This window comes from Chlamydotis macqueenii, chromosome 1 (genome assembly GCF_036417535.1).
Source record: "Chlamydotis macqueenii isolate bChlMac1 chromosome 1, bChlMac1.mat, whole genome shotgun sequence".
NCBI lineage: Eukaryota > Metazoa > Chordata > Aves > Otidiformes > Otididae > Chlamydotis > Chlamydotis macqueenii.
In genome coordinates this window covers 38,823,316-38,847,586 of record NC_141556.1, presented here as the reverse complement: position 1 = coordinate 38,847,586, position 24,271 = coordinate 38,823,316, and the positions used below count along the sequence as shown (strand labels likewise).

Sequence of the window (24,271 nt, the reverse complement as noted above, 5' to 3'; positions counted from 1 at the left end):
GTATGTTTACTTAAGAGTCACTGACTTCAGCAGCTTCACTTTAAGCATGTTAAGCACACGAACAAGTGTTCACAAGCTTAGAAATTCCAGGGATACAAGGGACAGAAGCACATTTATAAATAAAATTTCTTCAAGTAAAAGACAAAAGTCCTCAAAAATGCTATAATCAGTAGTGATCTTACTCAGTAGTAAGTAGTAAATCGCTTACTGGGGTCATTCTAACTGAAATGGAGATGGATCTACTTTCTGAAGATAAGAACTGTCACCAAAAAAGACTACTCTGCCTAGAGAATTCCTGTCACTGCTGGTAAGAGAGGATTTCTCAAAGGGGCTAGAGAAACCTGTAGCCACAGACACCTGCAACTCTGTAATGTTTTAACCATTCAATGATTCTCACCCTATTTTCATTTAAATTTTTTCCATCACAGACCTACTCTGCAAGAAAGCAACAAAATAATTCACAGCATACCACATCAGTTGCTTACCTTAAACTTGTTTCGATGGTTATCTGGGACAGTTTCTTTATCTGGACAGCTACAACAGCTACCCATGACTTCTTTAGAAGACCATGTGATCTCTAAAGGGGGAAAAAAGAAACCAAAATGATAATATAGTTGAAGTAAAAATGGAGTATCATCAACAAAACAACTCAACACAAACTGCTCTCTGAATTTACACTTCTTCAGGATGAATTCTGCAGTCTAAGTAATAAAAAAAATCAACATATTACAAATATTTTAAAATAGTTACATTAGATTTAGCATTAAGGAATGGCAACACCGAGCTGTTAAAGTCCTACCAATAATTCAACTTGAGGTTACTACCAAACAGACCCATTCGATTTGTCACCTTAATTCCCATGGTAGCAGCTTGGGGGAAAACAAAAACCAACTACTTACTGGTTGCGATTCTCATCTCCTAAACCAAGGCCTTTACACAAGGCAGCTACCTGGATTCCAGTTCCGTCTAAATGAGCACTCCCTGGCATAGCCTGCTGAGCACGGCCCTAGTGACGCCCATACAAGCCCTGGGCTGTAGGAGGTTACCAGGCACAGGCAACACAAAGAGCCCACACGGCAATAATCCTGAAAGGCTGCCCTGGCTTCAGCAGCTCCAGGGTTGGCTTGCAACAGAGGGTGGAGGTGTTCCAGGCCTGCAGGCAGCCCTGCGCTGGCAGCTGTGCAGTCAGGCTCTGTGCTTCCACTTTTAAATACTTCCCATATAGCAATGTACATAAAATTATGTAATCTACGTCAAGGGAAGAAAAAAAAAATCCACATTCAATGCAAATATATTAAAACTTGGGGTTTTGTTTCTATTAAGTTCCTTTGGATTAAGTAGTGTTACATAGTCTACTTCATTTGCTACAAAACAGTAAAATAGTCAACTAACAGAACAGCATGGGTAAACTAAGGAAAAAAAATATATTTTTAATGTTTTCATTTAAAGATTTTGGTATGTATGGCAAAACTTTCATAAAATGGTATGATAAAATGTTCAACTTGCTTCTCCTCCCTCTACCACCTTGCAGAGGGTGGTAAATCTCATATTTCTTAAATACAAGAAAGTCAGACAAAAGAAAACTTTGCCCATGTGCATCACCTTTATATGGGATAAGAACTAAAATTTCCACTACACTAAGGAAAAGTGGGGCATAATCCTTGAAGAGAGCTAAAAAATCAAGAAGAGATATGACATTAGGAATCAAGAGGAAGGAAAATAGAACTAGTTGATAACTTTTCCTGACTAAAAGGCGGGGGGGGGGGGGGGGGGAATCAGATGTCACCTTAAGAAAACCAAGACTTGCTTTCTAGACAGGCATTTGTATTAGCATGCAGCAGTAGTATCCAAGTAGCACTTTAGTCTGTTGAGAAATAAGGTACAAAGAATACCAGGAAGAGCAGCTAACTCTTCCCCTCTTCTTGACCAGAAAAGCCACTCCAAAGAGATACTGCTACCCTAGAGACTGTATACATTCATATAAATCTGACACCAAACCCCCACAGAAGTGAAATGGGGAACTTAACAGAAAGGGTAACAGCATGGCTTGGATTACTCGAGTAATAAAGAGGCAGAGCATCAGACAATCAAAATGACAGATTCTCCAATATAAACTCTGGCCATAACATGAATACATGCATTAATTCACCAGAGCTTTTTTTCCCAACTCAACATGAAATAAGGGGGGGTTGGTTTTTTGCTTCTTCTGTTGTAGAGAGAAGCTGTGCTACACACAACTGCTTTTTAGCATAGTGAAGAGAAGTCCTAAATTTTATTGATCAGTCCAATCAGTCTCTCAGCTACAGACTACTTTTAATTGTCTTCACACATACATCCTATTGTTATTTTAACTATTCTGTTTTTTTTCCTTATGAATTCTGCCTGTTTTGTTTAGAAAGGGAGATACAAGTAATAACACCTATTACTAATTTCCTACCCTGGCACCCCACAATGCCTCACTACAGGAACATTCAGATGTTGGTCTTGTTAGCCTACTGATGCTACACTATTTATCCAGAGAACTCACTGCTAAAAAGAGCAACAGGTGACAACAGCTGCAGTGCAGATTAACAATGAATATATACATTTGCAGCAAAAGTTTTCAAGGTCTGGTCCATACAGCAGTCAAAGTTGCAGACACTTCTAGCAGCCTCCAGGCACAGATGCTTGCACTTAAGCCTAGTCTTAGACCTCCCCAAATATTTTGACAAAGTGGAAAGAGAACTAGAGAGCAGCATGCTGTTACACTATCATGACTTTCTTTGCATTCAGCATAAAATAGCCAATTAAAATCTGTTGGAGGCAGGTGCCTGCAAACTTAAAAAAAATTTTAAAACCTCAACTGCAAAGTAGTTTGGGAAAAATCACTAGAGTTGCAAGAAGAAAGCTGTAGTATATAAAGATGTATGAAGTATAGCCACTGTATCTCAAGAACAACAAAGAAAGAGTATGTAATCAGTAATCATATGAGCTTTTTATTTTGTCTCCAATATATTCTAATATTAATACTTCAGAAAACCAAGAACTGCAATGGTGCATCAAAGGAGAGGAATGAACCAAGGCTATGAGGAAGAAATGAAACAGCTACAGAACTGGCAGAATTAAAAAATCACTCACCTAGATTTGGCCATTAATATTCCCAGCCTCTGCTGCAGCATCAGGGCTTCTGTCATACTCAAAGTGTCATGATGTCTTGTCACAGAACTAATCATTTGACCTAGAACTAGACGAGTACATAAAAAAGTAAATTTTCTTGGTTTTAAGATGGCAGTTACTAAACTAAAATACATAGTTTTTAAAAATCATTTTGACAGTATTATGTCAAGTGCCGCCTTCACAGCTAGGATGCATCTTAAGTGGAGTTTTAGACAAGAGACTGATCTCTTAGAGCTTCCCCAGCACTTCCGTGCCTAGCTGAGTCTTGGAAGAAAATAAACTGGTGTCCCCTTCTGCAGTGTAGCGTGTCACACTGGGGACTCCACTCATTTTCCACTCACTCCTTACCCAATTTAGCATGTGCAAATGACAGATGTGAAGCTCCCGTTACCCTTAGCACATTCTGAACCAAACCACAGCAGACAAACAGAAGAACACATACAACTTTGCTTAACTCCCTCTTGCTTATCCTACTGAACATACACAAATGCTGACTTGTATGGCTAACACATCACTCTGTCTCCCTCATGATCCTTGCTGCACGACATTAAGCATAAATTGCTTGCTTTCACTTCCCTCCCTCCCCTCAGATTACTCTCATACTAGCCATCCACTCACATTTAACACCAAAAGCTCAACTGCTGCTTCCACCAGACTAACAGTTGGCAGCCTCCATTCTCTGTAAAATTGCCAAATGAGCATTTGAGGTTTCCTTTGATGCTGCTTCTTGAACTCAAGAGGAGGGCTAAATTCTCAGAAAACTGCTTTATTATTAGCCTTTCTTATCAGCCTTGCAGGATGTCTATGCAAACTTGTTTGAGACCATTGCACAGCTGCTTATCAGTACTGCTGCAATCTTTATATTCATCTGCTGTTCTCTGCCTTGTGCCTGGATTAAAAGCATTTTGGGAACCCAAAGTACTCTTCTTTTTTTGTATAGCATCAAGAGTAATTGTCCTGGTTTCAGCAGGGATGGAGTTAATTTTCTTTTCAGTAGCCGGTGTGTTTTGGATTTCACTTGTGAAGAATGTTGATAAAAACACTCTGATGATACTAGTTGTTGTTAACAAGACCAAGGACACTGTCTGGCTTTCCAAGTCTCGTTAAAGTCTCGTTAACATGCAGATGAGGGAAGCTGGGCGAAAGACAGACAGAATAATTGATCCAAACTGGCCAAAGAGAGTATTCCATGCCATAAACGTCATGCTCAGTATATAAGTGGGGGTTGCCCATGGGAGGGGGCATTCTTTTCTGGCATCCATTCCATTCGGGTATCTGTTCAGGCACCCTTGGCATCCTTTTCTTCTCTCTTGCTTGCTGGCATTGTTCCCTCTACCTTGCTAGCTTGCTCTCCCCCCTCTGCTTGCTGCTCAGGACGGGCTGCATCGGTCATTTGGACATCGGGTGGTGAGAAATCGTACATTGTTAATTTTGTATATATTAATATCCTTATATTCTGTATCTTTGTAGTTTTTAGTATTTTAGTAAACTGTTTTTATCTCAAGCCATGAGTTTTCCTTTCTTCCAGATTTCTCTCCCCCGTCCCACTGGGTAGGGGGAGGGTGAGTGAGAAACTGTGTGGTGATCTGGGCTAAACCACCACAGTAATGTATTCCCAAACTCATCCCAGGTCCTAGGCATCATGATAACAGTTGCAGAACACACTTACTGTGGAGGGATTGTGCAAGAGAACAACAGAAATTCAATACCGGTAAACGCAAAAATAACACACCTAGCAAAGGAGCTCTTTGGCTGTTAGGAAAGATCAGTCATGTAGCCAGGCAGTTCAATTAAAACACTAGCTCAATAGCTATCATAAAGCAAGTGAAACAATCGTTTGGAAGGAACTAAAACAGCCAAAACAAAAATACAATTCTATTGTATGAATCCACACTGCAGCCACAGATGTAGTAACGTACGCTATCGTGCCTCCTCCAGTCAAAAAAGACAGAGTAAAACCAGAAATATGCTACTTGGACTGCTCAGCCTGGAAAAGGGGACCACACAGAGCAGAAAAGTAAAGAATTATAGGTGTCAGGGAAAAGATAAATAAAGCACAACTATTTTCCAAATTCAAGCATTAGGGAGAAGCAGTTGACATTATTAAGATTCAAAAAACTACACAAAAGTACTTTTTGCACATGGTATGTAGTTAAACTTCATGATCCACAACGCCTTGTGAGAATGAGTTCCAAAAATTTAAAGATTCAGAAAGTAACTGGACAAATGCAAGCTCCATGAAGAGCTTTTAAACTCAAGGACGTCATGTTGGGCTCAAAAAGTCTCGAACCTGCAAGTATGTAGAAGGGTCTTACTGAATGATCATAAAATGCTCCTTCTTACTATTTCCTTCCCCATATAATTACTACTGGCTCTCAGAATTTACTATTTACTGTCAGAAACAGGATACTGGACAAACCGACACTTCAAGTCTGACCCAGTAAGGCCATTCTAGTGAACATAAAAGGATGACTTGGACTCAGTACAAATTTTTGAGCGTATTGTCATAATTATTTCCTTTTTTTTAATGTCTTAACAATTTGTATTTAGCTTAAAACCAAAATTTCACAAAGATATAGAAGGAAAAACTTATTCAACTGCTTGACAGATATGTATTTGCATACACATACTAAACAGAGATTCTCTGCTGTGCCTAAGTGGCATTAGTATCAGGAGCTTGCAGCAAGTCACATTCTCTTCCTATAATTTATTTTCTCTTTAGCCATAAGCTTTCTTGATCTTGGATAAAATTGTACACAGTTGTATTCAAGACCTATTCCTCTGCAACACACATAGGCTCTGGTTCTGTGATGGCCCTACCCATTCTAGCTGGTATTATTTAACTATGTTTCTTGGTCAGGTTAGGTTTTTGTTGGCTTAGCACACCAAACCTGCTCAGCAGAGTCTAGCAAAGTGCCAGGGCCAGCTGGGGACAGAACCACAGCCTTAGTCACCTCTGCCCAGTCTTCAGAAAATTTAGCCCTTTCACTAATTACTGGGATTTACTTAATTTACCAAATTCTCTGCTAAAATATTCCAGGCAGGAGAAAGGAAAGAGGGAGCAGAAAGCTTGACCCACCCGCTCTGGTTGAATCTTACAGGTAGTCATTAGAAAAATAATAAAATTAAAAATTTTCACAGGCAAGCTACGCTAATGCAGGTGTGTTTGCACTGGTATTTACTCTGATATTTTTTCTAGCAAAGTTTTAAAGCCTTCACATGATTTAACTAACATGAAACAGGCTAGTCTACCTAAAGCAGACTAGCCTATTTCAGTTACCCAAGAATGATTCTTAAATGATCTAAAGAGAGTTTTAATGGATAAAAAAAAAGCATATAAATTCACAGGACTTAGCTTCCTTTAAACGTAAAGCAATAACAAAATTCTCCAACCAGTTGTTTCCAATTACAAGTTGGCTATTTACTCTGTTTGGGATTTTCTTGAATATTCCCAGATTGCAAAATATTTACCCAAACTTAAACATACAAGGAGAAGTAGACATTTTCACAGTCACAACCCTAAAAGTTAATCTTTTTAATTATGTCTACACTGTCAAATTTAGGACCTGTAATTTCCCGTTCATGAAGCATCAGCACCAGTTGGGTGCTGTCATGCAAGGAGGGGGAAGGGGATGGAGAGTATTTGCTGCTTCTCCCCAACACATTCATTACAGCACTGCAAGGTAAAAATCCCAGGCAAGACAAACCAGCACCAGCACTTATCTAAACCTTGTTAACAGGAGTGAAAGTTAGGAACTGCCATAACTTCAGTAAGATTTATTACCTGGCTTAGTAAAGTAAAACATATCTCTCTCCCTCATAGACTAAGCAGTGGCAACAAGTTATGCTAATCTCTCAAAAGTCAATGAAGATGAAGACATCGGTGTAAATACAGGAGATGATTTTTTTTTCTTTTAAACAAAAAGTCACAGTCAAAAGTTTGTAAAACTTTTAACATTTGCAATTCTGCAATCTCCCCAGGCTGGGAATGGTCTGAACAACACGTGTTCCGCTGTTTAAGAAAGGCCACATGGACAAGCTGCAATCATACTCCTCCTTTCGCTGACCATAACTGAGGGAAACTTTCTGTATGCATTTTTCTGCACATCTTTAAAAAAAACAGGGAAGGAAAAACCCCAAACCACAGCATGCCTCGAAACAGGTAGGGAGCCTTGTCTGTAAAGCAATCTTCTGCACATATGCTTTTCAAATGGAAAAGGGGCTTTTCAAACCGCTAGCTGCCACAGTGCTAGATCCTCTGTATGTCTTGCTCTCCGACCTATGAATAGAGAGCAGAAAACAACTAAAGTGCATTAACAGAACTTTAAGGCATTTTATACCACAAAACTGTATTTAAAAAAAAATAAAATAAAATAAAAAATGACTAAAGCTTTTTCCTCCTTCAGAAATCCTAATACCTAGAAAAAACAATGAATATAATGGAGTAACTGGAGAAAGGTGTCTCTGTACTCAAGTTGACAAGCACTTCAATATATACATTCTCATATTATCAAGCATATTATCAAGAACTTGATAATATTTTGATCACAACTAAGCAATATGAACACACCCTTATGCTATCATTTTTGCCTAAACATTCTAAATCACCCAATTTAGAAGACCACATCGACTTTAAAGTGTCAGCATCAGCCATTTTCAAAGACTATTTCTTGTTTGGCCTATGCTATTTAAAAGAAAAAAAAATTAAAAGGACATAATCCCAACCACTAGAACACAGAACTCTGTACTTTTATCTCCTATTCTTATTTTAAATATTTGCCTGAAAAGGTAGAGTAAAAAAGTATTATCAAACCCTCTACGTTTAACATCAATTTCTGTGGAAAGAAAGTAGTTCTGATAAAAACCAAACCCACAAAAATGTTGTGAGTTTTGGAGGTATATTAAATGTCAAACTCACTGACAGATGGATAAATCAAAATCAGGAGTATTTCACCTTTTTCATTCATTTCTTTAGACGAGTCTATTCAGTATTACAGCGGTAGGGACCAGACCTTCCAGGAAAATCCAGAGGCCCTTGGGAAGTTTTCCTCAAGCCTTTCAGTTGCCTTGGTTTGGACCCAAGATATATGCCAGATCAGAGCCACATTTTCCTGTGACATGGTTGAATCTCCCTACATAAACTGCATCACAGGCAAGCTGTGAGTGTTTGTTTTTTTTTCTCTTGAGACCTGACCTGTTGTATGAGCCCATCTGAAATGGGATGGCTCGAGTGCCTCCCTTTGGCTTCCTTTCAGGTAAGAGGATGTAGATGTAGCCTCCAACTAGAGAAGCAAGCGGGAGACAACAAAATTATTTCTTTTTCTGAAAACCCATGTCTCAGTGGAGACTTCATGAAGTCTGTTGTATCTGCAGCTTACAGGTAGAATTAGCTCTCCACAGAGGATCACCCCAAGCTCAGAAAAAGCTCTCTCTCTCCCTGTGCCTTGGAGTACAGGAATTATCAGAAGTTATTGCAATGGCAAATCATTTATATCTATATAAAAAATGCATAAATTGCTCACTAATATGTAAAACTCCCTCTTCTCCTTTCCTCCAAGTATGTTAATGTTGTAATCTCTTACAAAACTCCTTAAAAAAAACCATTATTCTCCTCAAAACTATTACTTAAGACAATTAACACTTAAAATACTTTGTGCAGGAATAGACTCATCACATTTCCAGATTTTTGCCTCTTACAGATCCATTTTTGTCCTACGTCACCCAGGGTTAAAAAAAAAAAAAAAGTAAATTCTTTACTTCAAGCGGAAGTGGAAAGTTGCAAAGGAGAACCTAGGAAGCATGGAGGAAAGGTTTTTATTATTAACATATGACACCAGATTGATCCTGTATTTTATACCACTAACCTGAACGCTGTCAATCAATGCCTTTGCCCCACAGAGACTGACCTCTTCCTATTTAATGTGTAAGAAACAGAGTCCAAATTCTGTTTCTCTAAACTGCATCTAAACTAGATCTAAACATTAGGAGTAAGCATTACAAATAATTTGCTAGGCAACTGAACACTCTGAAATAGGAAAAAACTAACTTCAATAATTTCCTCTCAAAGTTCAAAATTTGTGGCCCCCAGGTGTTTGGACGTCTGTGTTTCTATGGGGATTCAGAAAAGAAGCATCCTCAGTTCAGAGCAGGTATTACAGCCACCATCAGTACACCTGCCCCGTACATGCTGCAAGACTATCCTCACACAACAAAATGCTTGGGTGGCAGAGATGACCTATTGAAAACAAGATATCTAATTTCATTACAGTTGGATGAGTGGCTTCTTATAGGAATGTTACAGATGTCTTATGTTTTAGAAGAAATTGGTGTTATTTTATTTTTACTTTTTTTTTTATGGCTTTCAGTATATGGGCACAAAAATCACTGAAACATTTACAGATACAAACCACTCTGCAACTTACTTTTTCTCCCTCTCTCCTTCATTTTTCTCTTAAGGACTTATTTTTCCTTACAAACTTTACAGAATGATACTAAATATAAATTGATTTATTTCAGATTTGACATCCTTCATGTTTCATCATTTCCACCCTTGCACACCATGTTAAACATTGCTTGATATTTGATTACAACAGGTTTATTCAGATTTAACAGTGAATTTTCACCCTGCAAAAATATAAGCAGCAAAGATGGGATGGAATTTATAAAGCAGCCTATTTTTCTAGGTCCTTCATAAAGAATACCGAGGACATAATATGTCAAAGGGAAAACATGCTCTAAGAGATAATCCACAACTCATTTAGTAAATCCTCTAAAAATTCACCCTAAACAATAGCAAAATTTGCATTACCTTTACCAGTCCAAAATCTTATGACAGAACCTAAAGTTTACATACTTGATTCCTTTGAAAGCTAGCAACTCCACTCTACTTCTGTTTTCTGTTTGCCCTATGATGAGCCACACAGCACAGAACCTGCCTCTCCCTGAAGCTCATTCCAGTACATCTTCCTCCTCCTTTAAATTCTCACAATTGGAAATACTTGAAGAAAGCACAACCAAATCCCTGTGGATACAAGTAATTTTCTCAGCTCAGAGCTTTTGAGCATTGTTGATGCTAATGGTTTTTTTACAGCATGGATTCATTTTCACCTGGATGCTGTTACCTCAGAGATTAAGTACAAACTGAGACTATAAATCTGAATATTTCAGATTATACATAGACAATTTCTAAGTAACTCATTACATCCTCTGCTCATTAACCAGAGTTGTCACTACAGCAAAGCAACTTGAATTTTTCAACACAAAACAAATTTTGCGTGAAAGTCGAAGTCCTACAGGCATGTGAGACAGCAGACAGACTAATAAACAGAGGAATCAACTTACCACATAGAAAAAAATGTTACTGAGTAAAATAATGGTTATTTCATTGCCATTTTATTCCTTCCAGAAGATAGGTGAAGAAAGCTGAAGTGGTACTGCAGTCAGTCCTTTGAGTTTTGCTGGTAGCCGAACACTGCTCATCTCGTTACTGGCTAACACAACAGATTAAATGGATAACCAGCTTATCTGATGTGGCAAATCCTGCCTCCTCGAAGTCATGACGTAGTCCATGGTGGCAAATTCTATATGATTTAAGAATCCTGGTATCCTACTTAGGACTTAAAATAGCCCATACTTTGACCTGCTATTTATTTTGGCTAGTATATCTTCACTACCATGAGGCCAAGTTCTTTCAACAGGAAAACAAAACTTAGGTTTCTGGAACACGAGACGCCCACGTACCAGACCTCACATGCACATCAGAGACATAGCACCAAAATAAAGCATTTGCCCTGAACTCATAATTTCTGAGTGTGGTCAGCTCCAAGAACCTTGTTCTCCTAATGGTCACAAAAAGGACCTCTTCACTTTATAATTATTTGGAAAAAAAAAAAATTATTTCTGTACATCAGCAACAATTGACTAATTTGCTTTAATGTTTGGAGACAGAAGAGATGTAAGAGGTGCCAGACCTGGAACGTTCTCCTGTGGAAACACAGTGGTTTAAAGGGATATGAGTGTTTAGCAAGACAGGAAGAAACCCCTGAGAAATACGGCAAAAGGGGCACAAAACACTCTCCTTGCCTGCCCATGTGTGCTGCCATCCTCCAAATCAATTCCTCTTCTTTCAGGTATCCTGGAAGGCCCTTGTCTTGCACAGGCTGACAAACGATGATGTAACAACAATTCACCCCCTAAACAGTGAAGGCATTTTGGGGAGGAGGCGTTTTAATAGTACAGCAAGCTGAACTAAGGTCAGACATAATCCCTGCCCTTCATCCACTTGGCAGAGATTACTAAGAAAATTAATATTGAAGGTGCTTAAGTACTAGAAGGATGAAAAACCAGCAGTGCTAACAAACCATAACAGAGTTAAAAACGACAATGAGAGATCCAAGAAGAAACTAAACATGCTGAGAAAGGGTTTGGTGCCTCTGGCTGCAATTAGGGAAAACAAACTATGAATGGTAGAGCTGAAGTTGCAGAATCTCGTTTATAACTTTGCTTATGCTAACAGGTGGAGTTTTACCTCAACATTTTTATTAAATGTGCATGTTGTCAGACTTATGATTAAAATATAGTAATAAATGCACACTCATTTTTTCTCTTTAGCCCTTTCCAAAGGAAAAAAAAAACAAAAGCAAAAAACAAATTTGGCAAAACCCAAACTCAACTGAAAAGCCTTTTGGCTCCTATGAAAACAAAATTACTACACCGCACACAAGCTTCAGCACACAAGCTTGCTGTTTCTTCGGCACATTGCCCTCAGAGCCCTCTTTGAACACGCAGCGAGAAGGCTGATGCAGGATCATACTGGGAACACGCTCTCTCAGCAGCATTCCTCCATCGGTACCTCCTGCCACTGCCAGTCCTCTGCTCCTCAACTCACAGGAGCTTTTCTTTTCTCTTCTTCCTCCTCCTTTTTAACACCTAGATCCTCACAACTCAATCTGTTTTGCTGTACACGTGTTAGTATATTTGGATTCAAAGTGATCACCAACTTTTTATTTCTTCCCCCTCACCCTACTCTGGTGCTATATAAAAATACCCAATATCATTTAAAAAACAGGAAAAAAAAAACATAAAGAAGAGCAAATTAGGAGCATTATTTGTTTGTTTAAATTCAGGACTGTCAACTGACCTTGAATAGTCATTATGTAAAATTTTGAAATGGCATGTTAGTATTAAATTAATTCTCTACGGTTCTCCTTAAAAGTGATCATTTTAGCAAAATGCTCAAATTTACCTAATTTGAACATCTGCTGGAACACCATTCATCAGTAACTCCTTAAAAAACCCACTCATTATGACAGAAAAGCTCTTATATTTACCACAATTACAGTAGAACTGAAGATTAAAGACCAGTTCAAACAGCTGAGTTAGACGAACAGAGAGAACTGCAGCAGGCAGCAATGTTGTGCCAACACTTAAATACTTCATGATGTTATGTGACAGTGATCCTACACCTCTCCACTTTGCTCTAGCGTGACATTTTAACACCGACATTCCCTTATCCTCAGGTGTGGCACCCCGTATTTTGGCCTATCCTAATGCAATATAAAAAGTAATCCTACCTTTCATCCAGGTATTAGGTTGATACAACTGTTCTATTCCATAGGTGCATACATGCATATACACAGCATTAAATAGTTTCAAATTTTCACCTCAGCTCATTTTGAAAACTCTAGGTCTTTAATGAACATACATCTTGGACAGGAGCACACAAGCTGTTTGCTCCACCATCCCCATTAATCCTCCTGAGGATGTGGGACAACATTCCTTGTTTTATTCTTTAATCACTCTCCAAAAACGATCCTCTTACTCTAAACTTCCAGAGAAATAAGACTTCTATTTTATTTGGTATAATTTTAAAACAACTTACACACATGCAAATATTTTTCAATTTCTTATTAAAACAATTTCTCCAGATCCACATCTCCATATTGTTTTCTGTGAATGTCTGCCAGATTAACTACATCCTTTTAAAAGAAGCAGCTAGAACATCAAACTCTAAACCACGACATCAGGTTAAACAAGCAAGCACTACTAAATTATTTTATTCTTGGAAATTCTCTATCTCTGTAAAAATGTCCTCTGAGGAACAGCATATACAAAAAGCATCATTTTTACACAACAATAAAACAGCAGAAACAGGATTGAAGTTTTAAGCTCAGTGCTATGGAAAAGCTTTTTGGATACAGGATCAAGGAGAAAGGCTAAGAGATGGGAAAATAAAATAGAAGGCTACAACAATTAAGTAATGGGGCCTAAGAGGAAGACAGAATCTAGCTTAATTCTTGAAAAGGATGCCTGGCTTGAAACTGTTTAAATAGTGAGTCAGCTCTCCAATATTTAACCACAAATGCCTCCTAGAACCTGAGGCCCAAAGCTCTTGCCAAGTCTTCAAAGCCAGTAAAGTGCCAAATTTAATTATTAAAGTAAATGGCATTGAGTTTACAGTTTGGACTATGATAATCTCTGAAATACTGTTCATTCAAACATTTCAGGAAAGGTTAAGTTTTGCTTTTATGTTTTTGACATGTTTTGCACCCAGTCCTCTATTACATTAATAGAAACAACGCTGAAAAGCCTGCAAGGTCTTGCTTACCAAAATGTTAAGCAGATTCAGTTAAGATGTTATCAAAACTAAGACCAAGTCACCATGTTTTATAAAAATAAATAAATAAATAAATACCCTTTCAGTATGTATTCTCGATATGTGCCCTTCTTCTCTCAATCCATTAGTTCCTCTTTGGCTATCTGCAAGTTCTTAGCACTTTATACAAGGAACCTAGACTTCCTCAAATATCTAGCTTTTATAGATGGCTTTTGTTTCTTGGAAAACTGACAATTCCATACTCCCAAGATATCACTAAATTTAGTTTCTTTTAAAAATAGTTTGCCTTCTGTATTTACCATTTCTCCCTTTTCTGCATAGAACTCTTCATCACATACGATGATTTTCTTAGTTCTGTTTACATGCCTCCTCTCATGCTTCTCATACTTTTTTTTTTTCCCACTTTAAGGAGAAATTCTAATAATCATTTACCTTTACCTCCCCTGTGACCCTAATTCACTGTATAAAAGGAGGAGAATAAAAATAGCTAGTTACTCCTCTAAATCAAAACCACATACTCTCCACTGGTAGCTGACGAGAAGCAAGGTCTGCAGTCTTGGGGTACTATTTGTCACCACTGAACTCCACCTGCCAAAAAGCTGGTCTAGGTTCAAATTTTTTTCTTTGCACTTACAATGAAAAAGAGCATAAGCACATTTAATTTACGTGGCTGATTTGTTAAACCATGGTAACCTGACTGTGTAGATGCCTGTCCGTGTTATGGGCTACACCAACCGATTAAAATTCTGATTATTAGGATCTGCCCAGCAGATATAAGTAAAACCCAAGAATAATTGTATTTGTGCATCCAAGCAACGCTTTTCTTCTTTTCACTGCTGAATTTCTTACAGTCAACTTCTATCCAATTAAATAACTACATCATCTTTAGTTTTGAGTACTCCTTTGTCAGCAATTTAATACACTCCCCATTAGTCTACTGATCCATGCCCTAAAAAGTATTTTTCTATCTGAGATGAAAGGTACCAAAAACTGTAGTTTGATCTACCTGTACAGCAGAGAGCAAAGTTCCATTAAATGAAAAAATCTTTATTCATAGTGCTTTATACAACTAACACAGCTAAAAGGTCCATTTCCTTGTATTATTTTCATTGTTTTTAAAAAGCTCCTTTTTGGGTCTTATAAAATGTTTCCCTCTTGAACACTACTGAAATCTACAGAAATTTCTGTAGCGACATAAGATCTCTCAGTACAGAGCCCTACAAAGCTTCATTCTGTTAGATTACTATTATACCACACTAGACAACCGTTGTCCAATGTTAATGTCAGGCAGCATTTTCTTTTAGCAAAGAATCAACATACCTTTCTACAGAATCCATAATGAATTGTCTGCTTTGTAGATATCTCTTCCTAATACTATAAAGATCTGTAAAAGTAATATCAGAAGGATATGTAACATGAACGGAAATGTGGGTGCTTGTGTGTGTGGGTCAGTGTCTACACACCAGAACAAGCAGCAGAACAAAGATTAAAGCTTAGCTTGTCCTGATAAGGAAAAGCATGGTTCCCACAGCAGTGCCTCCTGCACTTGTGTATCCTCAAAACAGACTACTGACACATATTTAAAACATATATATATTAAAAAAAAAAAAAATAAGGAAAACCAGAATGAACAGTTGCCCCTCCTAAGATTTACAGAAGCTGAAGATGGATAAAACTACACCACAACACCTGATGATGGTTAGAACATATAAAAGATCACCCAAAAATTGGTTTGGTATCACCAGTCGATAAGGACATCAGATGTCATGAGGATTTGGGAGCTTTTTTCTTGTATCACTAGGCAGGGGGATCTGTGTCACTCTCAGGGATCCTATGTAAAACACTTGGGCATGTGTCTTGCTGCTTGTTGAGCAAATGGACACGAGAGTGGAAGCAAGTGAAATCTGTCAGAGAATGAGTGTCAAGTAACTTAGAGATCAGAGAAACAACTACCACCTTGCCCTTCTGTAGGATCTCACACTGTATTTAGTTACATCACTCTTCCTGAAAAGATAAACTAATTTTATCTTTAATTAGTATTGTAAAATAATTGTCACAGAACCACTGATTTCATTACAAAGTTAGCTTGAGTAACCATTCGCTCTCTTTTACTTTTCAAAATAATGGATTGTAACATAAGAATGCACACACAGCTTGCAAACCCAGTCACATTTTAAAATTCCTCAGTATCATCAGTTGCGGACCTCATAATTTGTTACTATTTACATAATTATTTTTTTCCCTGGGACATCTTTCTACATCTCTGTTACCAACTACATCTTTATAACCTGGAAAAGCATGGCCTGGGTTGAGATGATTTGAGATGGTGAGAAACAAAAAAAATCTGATTTTATATTTCTTTTTGTAAGACTTAACTCTTACCAAGACATTTACTGAAGCCTCTTGTTCAGGCATCTTATTGTCCCAGATTTGTAGTCTGAAAGACTGTTTGGACACTGAAGGTGTCCATTCTGAAGAACAGAAATTTACAATAAAATGAAGCTTCCCTCACCGAAAAAGTCACATATACTTTTATTTAAACAAGTCCTTCCATAAGATACCTTCCATTAACAAGTTTGACTATATGTCATTTAGAAAATAAAGTCTGTGGAAGGTTTTCAGGATTAAACTGTCAACTTTGTGTGTCACACAACATTTATAAGCAGTGGTACCTTCAACTACACAGAAAAGTAATATTCACCTTTTTGTAAAGAAATCATAGAATCATAGAATGGTTAGGGTTGGAAGGGAACTTCAAAGGTCATCCAGTCCAACCCCCCTGCAAAAAGCAGGGACATCTTTCACTAGATCAGGTTTCATCATCCATTATCTTAAGTGGCAGATAATCTTTAAGGACAAAAAAATAACCTTTCTGGATTCTTGTCTTGATTACACATGTATGTTTTCTAATCAACAGCTATGATGCTTTAATATGTGCAGCACACGCTCTCACACAGCAGCCATACAAGATTGAAATTTGTAAGTGCATACGAAGACTCAACTATAATAATCCCCTTTGAATGAGCAAGAGTGACACAACCCACTTTTTAAAAAAACAGAAATCCTAAATGAAAGGCCCAAGAAGCACACTAAACTTTCCTGGTGCTGGGACAGTAGCCTTAGTTTCAGCCTCAGAGAAACCTCACACACCTTCACTGCTCCTTGGCTACAGGGAATTCTGAGTACTGTACAGTGTACCTGAAAAACTGTAGCCCTCAAAGTCTTCATATAAATTTTGTGTTTCTCAGATTACCACTGAATCTCTACACACAAGTTCATGCTGGCTTTATGTTTCTGTATTATTCTGCGAGCAAATATTTTGTGCTGGAAACTTCTGCAACTTCTAGATATTAAGAATGAGGTTGATGTAGTTTAAAATACCACACTAAAGCTTCAAACACTCTTGCATATGGAAAAAAAGCTGATCTGGTTTACAGCTAGCATGGACAAGCTTGTCTTTGCCCATCCATTTTGCTAGCATCTGATGGCTATATTGAGTTCCCATTTTGTCTTATAAAGGATTAATTCTAGAGACTGCTGAAGATGGCAAGACTTTATTACTACTGCTAGCCATGATTACATCAAAACAGCACCCATAGCACCCTTTGAAAACAGTTATCACTTCCACAACAGGGTCTTGTCTTTACTTGGGACTAAAGCTTCCAAAAATTTACCCTCCACATATTTCTAATTATACTTTCTTTCATCAATAACACTACCCAAACAGATCGCACTCTTGTTATTCTGAGGCAGCTGTGCTATTTACTGGGTATTGAAGTAGTATCACTTGGCAGAGTAGAATGGCTTAAAAGGTACAAAAAGTAGCTCTTCTGTTACATTTTTTATTATTAAACTTCAAAAAGGCCTTGCAAACAAGGAACCAAAATAAATGCACTATCAATGCTCTGAAAGCCCTGCAGACCTCCATGGGAGCTGTCAGTTCTGAAGTATTCTTGATGCTAACTGCTTTACAGGCTAAAGTAGACAAGTTGTCTCCTTTATGAAGAGTCCCTGCTTACAGGCCAGCTACCACATCTCCTAAACCAGCATTCTTCAGATCGAAGTCTTCAAGCTCAAGGCTCATTTCACCTTCCCATCCCTCCTCCTCTCCCTTCCAGTTTGAGCAGCATTTTGCAGGAGGCAATGGAGAACTGCAAGGGTACCAGGGAAGCAGAGGAGAGAGGTGATAGCTGAAACCAGACAGGGATCATGAATTAGTAGTGTGGAGGGACAGGCAGGCAGTGCAGAGAGCAGAAGCAGAAGGATGGCAGGGCTGCTTAGAAATACACGCAGCCAGCTTTCAGCAGGTCACGCTTCTGGCGTCTGGAGGCTACACAGTAACACATGTCGGAGATACAGGGATGGACTGTCCTGCTGCTCCTGGCCACAGGTGAGGTCTGACTCTCATCGGTCTCCATGGTGAGCTGCTTCACGGAGCAAAGCCAGCAGAAAACACATTTTTGGAAGGTTACATTTCAGCCAGTTTAGCTTCCTGAGCTGCCTCCCTGCTGGCCTAGTGACAGAGCTGGCACAACCAAGAGAAGGCAGGAATGCGCAGGGGAGAGCAGGACTATGACTAGCTGTGTGGTTTGCTCAGCTGGGACTTCAAGCTGTACCCAGACCACAGCTTCGTTAGGAAAACTTGACCAGAGATAAACTGACTTATGTTCGTCCTCCAGCCAATATGTACATATGCACCTAAATGTATACAAAATATCATTTATTGCTACTGAGAAATAAAATACAAACAAAAAACTAATAAGGAAACCCCATACCCATCTGAATTTCAGCTGTCTCATGTTTAATTTTAGAGAAATGTTTCTTCAGTTACCCATCACTTCTAAACATCACTATGTCACTCATAACTGATCTGGGTTTAAAATAATCATTTTCCTTGCTCAGCTATTTTTTAATCTGGACCGGCTTCCTGATCAGGTTCACCACATGAACATCCAAGTACAAATAAGGAGGTGGCACTGTTTATACCAACAGCACCACAAAGAGAAATGCTCTTTGAAACTACGCCCACAGAGACACCTTTGTAGTTACTCTGTGCTGCACTTAAATAATCAATTCCACCTTATTGTCAACGAAAAGTCACAGAAAACCTGAAAGAAAGGACAGAACATAGAAGAATTCAGATTTAGGCAGGTTTTTTGTTTTAACAGAAACATTTTAAAAGTTACGATTCTGACCCATTCATGGGACTTGCAGCTTAATTTTAAAGCAGGTGCAACAAGCAAAGCATACCACCCCAAACCAAGTATTTTCTAGAAGAGGACAGGTAACTTCAGTTACATAGTTTAAACAGCCAATTTGCTGCTTCAGGGTATTAGAAGTCTGCCCAAAGAAGATACAAAAATCAATCGTTCACAGATTCTACAACTACAGCATTTTGTTGGTGAAAACTCAATAGTCTCTAGCAAAACAGCATAATTTGTTTAAAAATATGGGATGCAAGATGTTTTGGCACAAAACCTGTTTAAATAACAAGCTTAGAAAAGCTTGCTGGTACTTACTTAGACAAGAATGGGAAGATGACAAATCTAATTTGTTCAATTTTAAGAACCAGATTTATATTTTAAATTCAATATAATTTATATGATTCAGCATCTTAAACTAGACTTCAGGTACAGATGAATGCAAGTTAAAAACTCAAAGCAGTAAAATATCTACATACATACCGACTTCCCTTGCTATGTTTCTCTATACTCAAGCTTATTAGCATTTCTGCAGTGAAGTATACATTTTAACGAATCCTTTTTTTTTTTAAGCAAGGGAAATTGCTTGTTACCATTGTTAATATTCCAACTCCTGTAAAGTAGTTAAAGGATCTTCTCACTCCCTAGAATAAATTTGAGCTGCTTAAAAAAGGCTGGGAAATGATATACAAAAAGTCTAAACCAGCTAAATTGAACCACAACTGTCCATAGAGAGGACTTGGTTTTATGAGTTATCATAACAAAACACAGTAATTTAAAGGTAATTTCTGAGGGGCTGTTTCATATATATTTTATTAGCCGAACACTATCACCCAAGACCCCTGTATGGTCCTTTATTCTGTGAAGAAATGAAGTAATGATTTTTGAGGTGCTCTCTTGTGTTCAAGAGATGCAGGATATTGCCAGATACCAGAGCTGTTCTATCCTAAGCAATTAAGTTAATTACAAATGGATTAAGATGTGACTTCTAGGTTTGGAAGTTACAGTTTAATAAATACACCCAGAAATCATCAGTTAATTGGAAAAAAAAAATTACACTTCAAGATGAGATAACTTGACAGAACTTTTGAGAATTTAAAAAAAAAAGTTTTAAAAAACCATTAAGTACAAAAACCACCAAATAGATAAACATATAATAAATATATGGTAATTCATGTCTGTAATAAGCTGACAAGAAAACTGGTAGAGCTCTGATGTCTTGACTAGCTTTGACATCAAGGTCAGAAAACTTTCTGGAACACATTATTTAGGTAGAAAGTTAACTCCTTTCAATTCAGCACACAAAGGTTCCTCCATTCTAGCCTAAGCAACTTATGACTAAGAATAAATGTTAGAGTTAAAAAAAACCCAACCAAACCAAAAACAACCCCTTTCTCCAATATTTAAAGATTTTCAAAAGCAGTCTTAGAATAAAAACTACACTTGAACTTGGTGTTGAAGTACATTCCTGCCAAGGACTACACTTCAGCATACCACTGCGTTACATACAAGATTGATATAAATTACAAAAGTGATTATAGAGTATCTTAAAACATGGAACAGTGGAAATAACATCAATGAACACACATGGTTTGAAAGTATGTGCATCTTTGGATAGAAAAATCTAAATGTTTGCTACATAACAAACCCATGAAGCTTGAAGTGTAAACTTTTAAGGTTTCATTAACATAATTTGTACCTTTGATCTAGTATCTTTGTAATAAGATTCATCTATTCAATAAAGAAAAAAAAAAACACCTCGCTATACTGTATAAGAGGAGGTTTTCCAGAAGCACACAGTCCAGGTAACAATTTTATATGACAGTTGATTCGTAAAGCATGATCACAGAACATAAGTGTTCCTTCCTTTTCTGTCTACCTCAATTTTTTTTCCTGTCTTTCCTATAGCATTCAATCTCCTGCCAGAGCGACTTCCACTGGGAAATACTCTGAAAATAACAATTGGCCTTTTTGTACCACCTTTGGGATTCAGTGAATCAGTACAGTGATGAGTATTAATCAACATATTGCCAATTATTCTGTCCAGTGGAGACAGCCAGTCAGAAGAAGCTGGACATGTACCCCAGGTGACAGGACCAGAGGCGACAAAGACCAGGACCTTTGGTTTCCAGGACATTTGGAAAATTCTCTGTACATCTCACTGACTGTCTTTCCTACATTGGCTTCACCTTTTCTTTCCGTTTCAGTCTTAATCTCACTTCCTTGCTCTTTCTCCTCTCTACACACCTCACCTCAGCTATCTGCCTCACTCAATTTTCTTTGTTCAACTCATCCCTAGTCCATGTATCCAGGATCTTGCTACCACCATTGCTGTCAGTCTACAATCATTTATGTAATAGATGCATTTTTCTTATTTTGCATGCCTGTCTTATCCATTTAGACTATAAACTCTAAAAACCAGTTGGTAATTCCTGCCCTAATATTTATACTGCAGCTACCACAAGACAGATGTAATTTCAGCTGCCCATTACACACACTGTAACAGACATGAAAACTTTAAGTCCAGCCACAATTCCTTGGCAGGAACACCTCTACCAGTCTAAACTGGCATCCCTGTTTTACGGTACAGCTATCTTGTTGCTTTTGTCTGTTCCCGTGCAGCAAAAATATTCTCTGTCCGAGACCTGGCAATGAGCAGACTCATTTCAATGATTTTAGGTGTTATGCTTATCATATAACTTAAGGGCCTTGCACTTCACCCTTAATTTGAGTACAAGTTAGGAGTTTTTACGTGCAATTCTATACTTACATAGGTATTATTTCATATTGTACTGCTTATAACCCTTCAAATTCACAACTGTAAAGACATCAGATATACAGCTGATGGGCACAGGCTTGGAAAGGGGAAAGTGTACAACTTGGCAGTAAATTTGACTTAGACAAAGCCTCCTAAGGAAATCCAGTTATACCTTACTTAGAGTCCACACACAGTGCTGACAAATTCCCTTTTTAATTTTTGTTTAAAACTTTCTGGAACACATTATTTAGGTAGAAAGTTAACTCCTTTCAATTCAGCACACAAAGGAGTCAGACTAGGTTCCTCCATGATAGCCTTAAGCAACTTATGACTAAGAAGAAAAAATAGTGGTAGAAGACTTTGAAATAAAGACATTCTCAAGACATGCTGTACCAGAAATAGTTTACTCTTCCTACAGAAACTGTATTCTTAGAGATAATATATCTAGTGTGTGCAAAGGTCCATATATAGGAGGCTCAATCATGTGAGATTAAAATCTTTTCCATTACAATTTTTAGAGCTTTGCTCATATATACTAAGGCAAAAACGGCATCTTGTCAAAAATCTTCCCACCATTCCCTTACAATCTGAAGGCTCTACAGGGGAAAGTCTATGTGGCAAGGAGAAAAGATGGGTCAGGAGAACATGTACCCAACAAACATTTCAAAAAACTGTTACTGCACCGTAAATGAAGTTGACCATATATCGTATGGATTACACTGTAAACTACAATTGAAAACTTCGAAGAATAAATAATCATTAGGATGGTGCAACTTAGTTCTACCAAGTGCAAAAAAATTACCTCATCAATCTGTCCAAGTGTCCCAACAAGCTTGTCATTTTGGATATTGGCATGTTTTGGAAATACATCCGCAAGTATGTTTGACTGGTTCAAAGAACTTTTGTCATTAGTTGGATTGAAACATCCATTAATTGCCTAGTCCCAAAATACAGAGCATTATCCAAGTTAGCAGTCTCTAATGCAAAAAGTTCAATCTTTACCAAAGCTACAAAATAAACAGGCAGAAGGATGTGATCATATGTACCCATTGCCATGGTAAGACAGACTCAGCTAGTTCCTGAGCATGCTTTCTCTCCTTTCCAAAGCTTTACTACACACAAGAACCCCACAGTTACCCAGTGTGACTGGTTTTAAGCAGGACAGATTTTACACAAATTTGTTCCACTAACTCTGAAATAGGTAGCCAGTCTTCAGTTCGTAAAAAGAAACAGTCTCTTTGAGCTTTCTAGAAACTTTACAGCACCAACTGCCTCCCTGTGCCTCCATCTCTTTCCTGCTATTGCTGCCTGTGCTAGCTAGGCAAGTCATGCTACTTGTAAAAATAAATACAGACTCTAAAAAAGTGGTAACAGATCTGTGAGGCCTAATACAAAGATTATGATTTCACAGTGAGTTAACAAACACTTCCCTCAAACCACCACCAAAATCTGTCAAACAGATTAACAATAGCACAGGCATGTATATCATACTCTGTGCATGTTTTCCCATAGGAATCTAACTGAATACACAATATAATAATACTTTAAGCAATATCAAGATAAATATAAACCATAAAAGGATGACATTAAGATTTACATGTATTTTCCAAGTCATTCCTTTAAAAGCCACATCTTCAATTACCAGAAACTGATGCTTTTAAATTAAAAATATTTAAGTGTTCTTTCTTATTTGGTCTATCCAGAAAAAGATAGCAGTATAAAGAGCAAACCTAATGTTATTATTAATATGTAATTAACATTACAAGCTTCCTGCTGAATCAGTGCAAACCCAAAAACCTAGGGTTTCTGTTGTCTTCAACCAAGAGGGACAGATAGGATGTTTCTGGGGAGAACAGAGGGAAAAAAAAAAAAAAAAAATCCTTTGAACAGCTGTGTCTAAGACAACGACTCCTCACCATCAGTAAAGCTACAAGTTAGCATTAAAAATTTAAGTTTTATATAATAATCTTTGCATCATTCTGAACTTAACTGTTAGGAGAAATACCAAATAATTTTGCATTTATTCTGCACATCAAAGTTACATCATTAATCTAGGCAGAACACAACAAAATACACAATTATTTTATAGGTAGCAACAAGCATTTATACTGAAAAGGAAATACTGAGTTTAAGGTTAAAGAAAACAGGTGCTTTTTCTACTCTTATAAGCAGATGCTCGTGTTAATAAGGGTCACATTTTATTTAAAAGATTTTAACATTACAGGCAGACACCTTTCAAAAGTGTTGAAATGGTGAAAGCTCTTTTAACTCTATACTCAAGATTAAAGCTTAACTTTTTAAAGTTTTGAGTTTCTCTTATATTCTCTTTCACAAGTTTAAAAAAACCACATTACATTAATTGTGTCTCAGTAAGCCATATTTAAGCATGTGGGGTACAGGAATCACTGGGAAGTGGGGAGAAGGATGTAAAAAATCCTGTTTACAGAAGAAATTCAGTAGTATTCTATTCATATTTAATTTCCATTATGAATTGTATCTATGTACTTTACCCAAAGTATTTGATGTTAGTTACATAAAGGG

At 37.6% G+C, this 24,271-nt stretch overlaps 1 protein-coding gene across 1 annotated transcript in view; it reads right to left on the bottom strand.

Moving 5' to 3' along the window:
• Positions 1-24,271, bottom strand: part of FRS2 (fibroblast growth factor receptor substrate 2) — a 50,896-nt gene that overhangs the window by 10,177 nt on the left and 16,448 nt on the right. The window contains exons 2-3 of the mRNA XM_086749166.1: positions 3,118-3,223; positions 486-577 (exon numbers count right to left, since the gene is read on the bottom strand). Coding sequence (XP_086605292.1) covers positions 486-551 — 66 coding nt within the window. The 5' untranslated portion in view covers positions 552-577; positions 3,118-3,223. The remainder of the gene's footprint in view (positions 1-485; positions 578-3,117; positions 3,224-24,271) is intronic.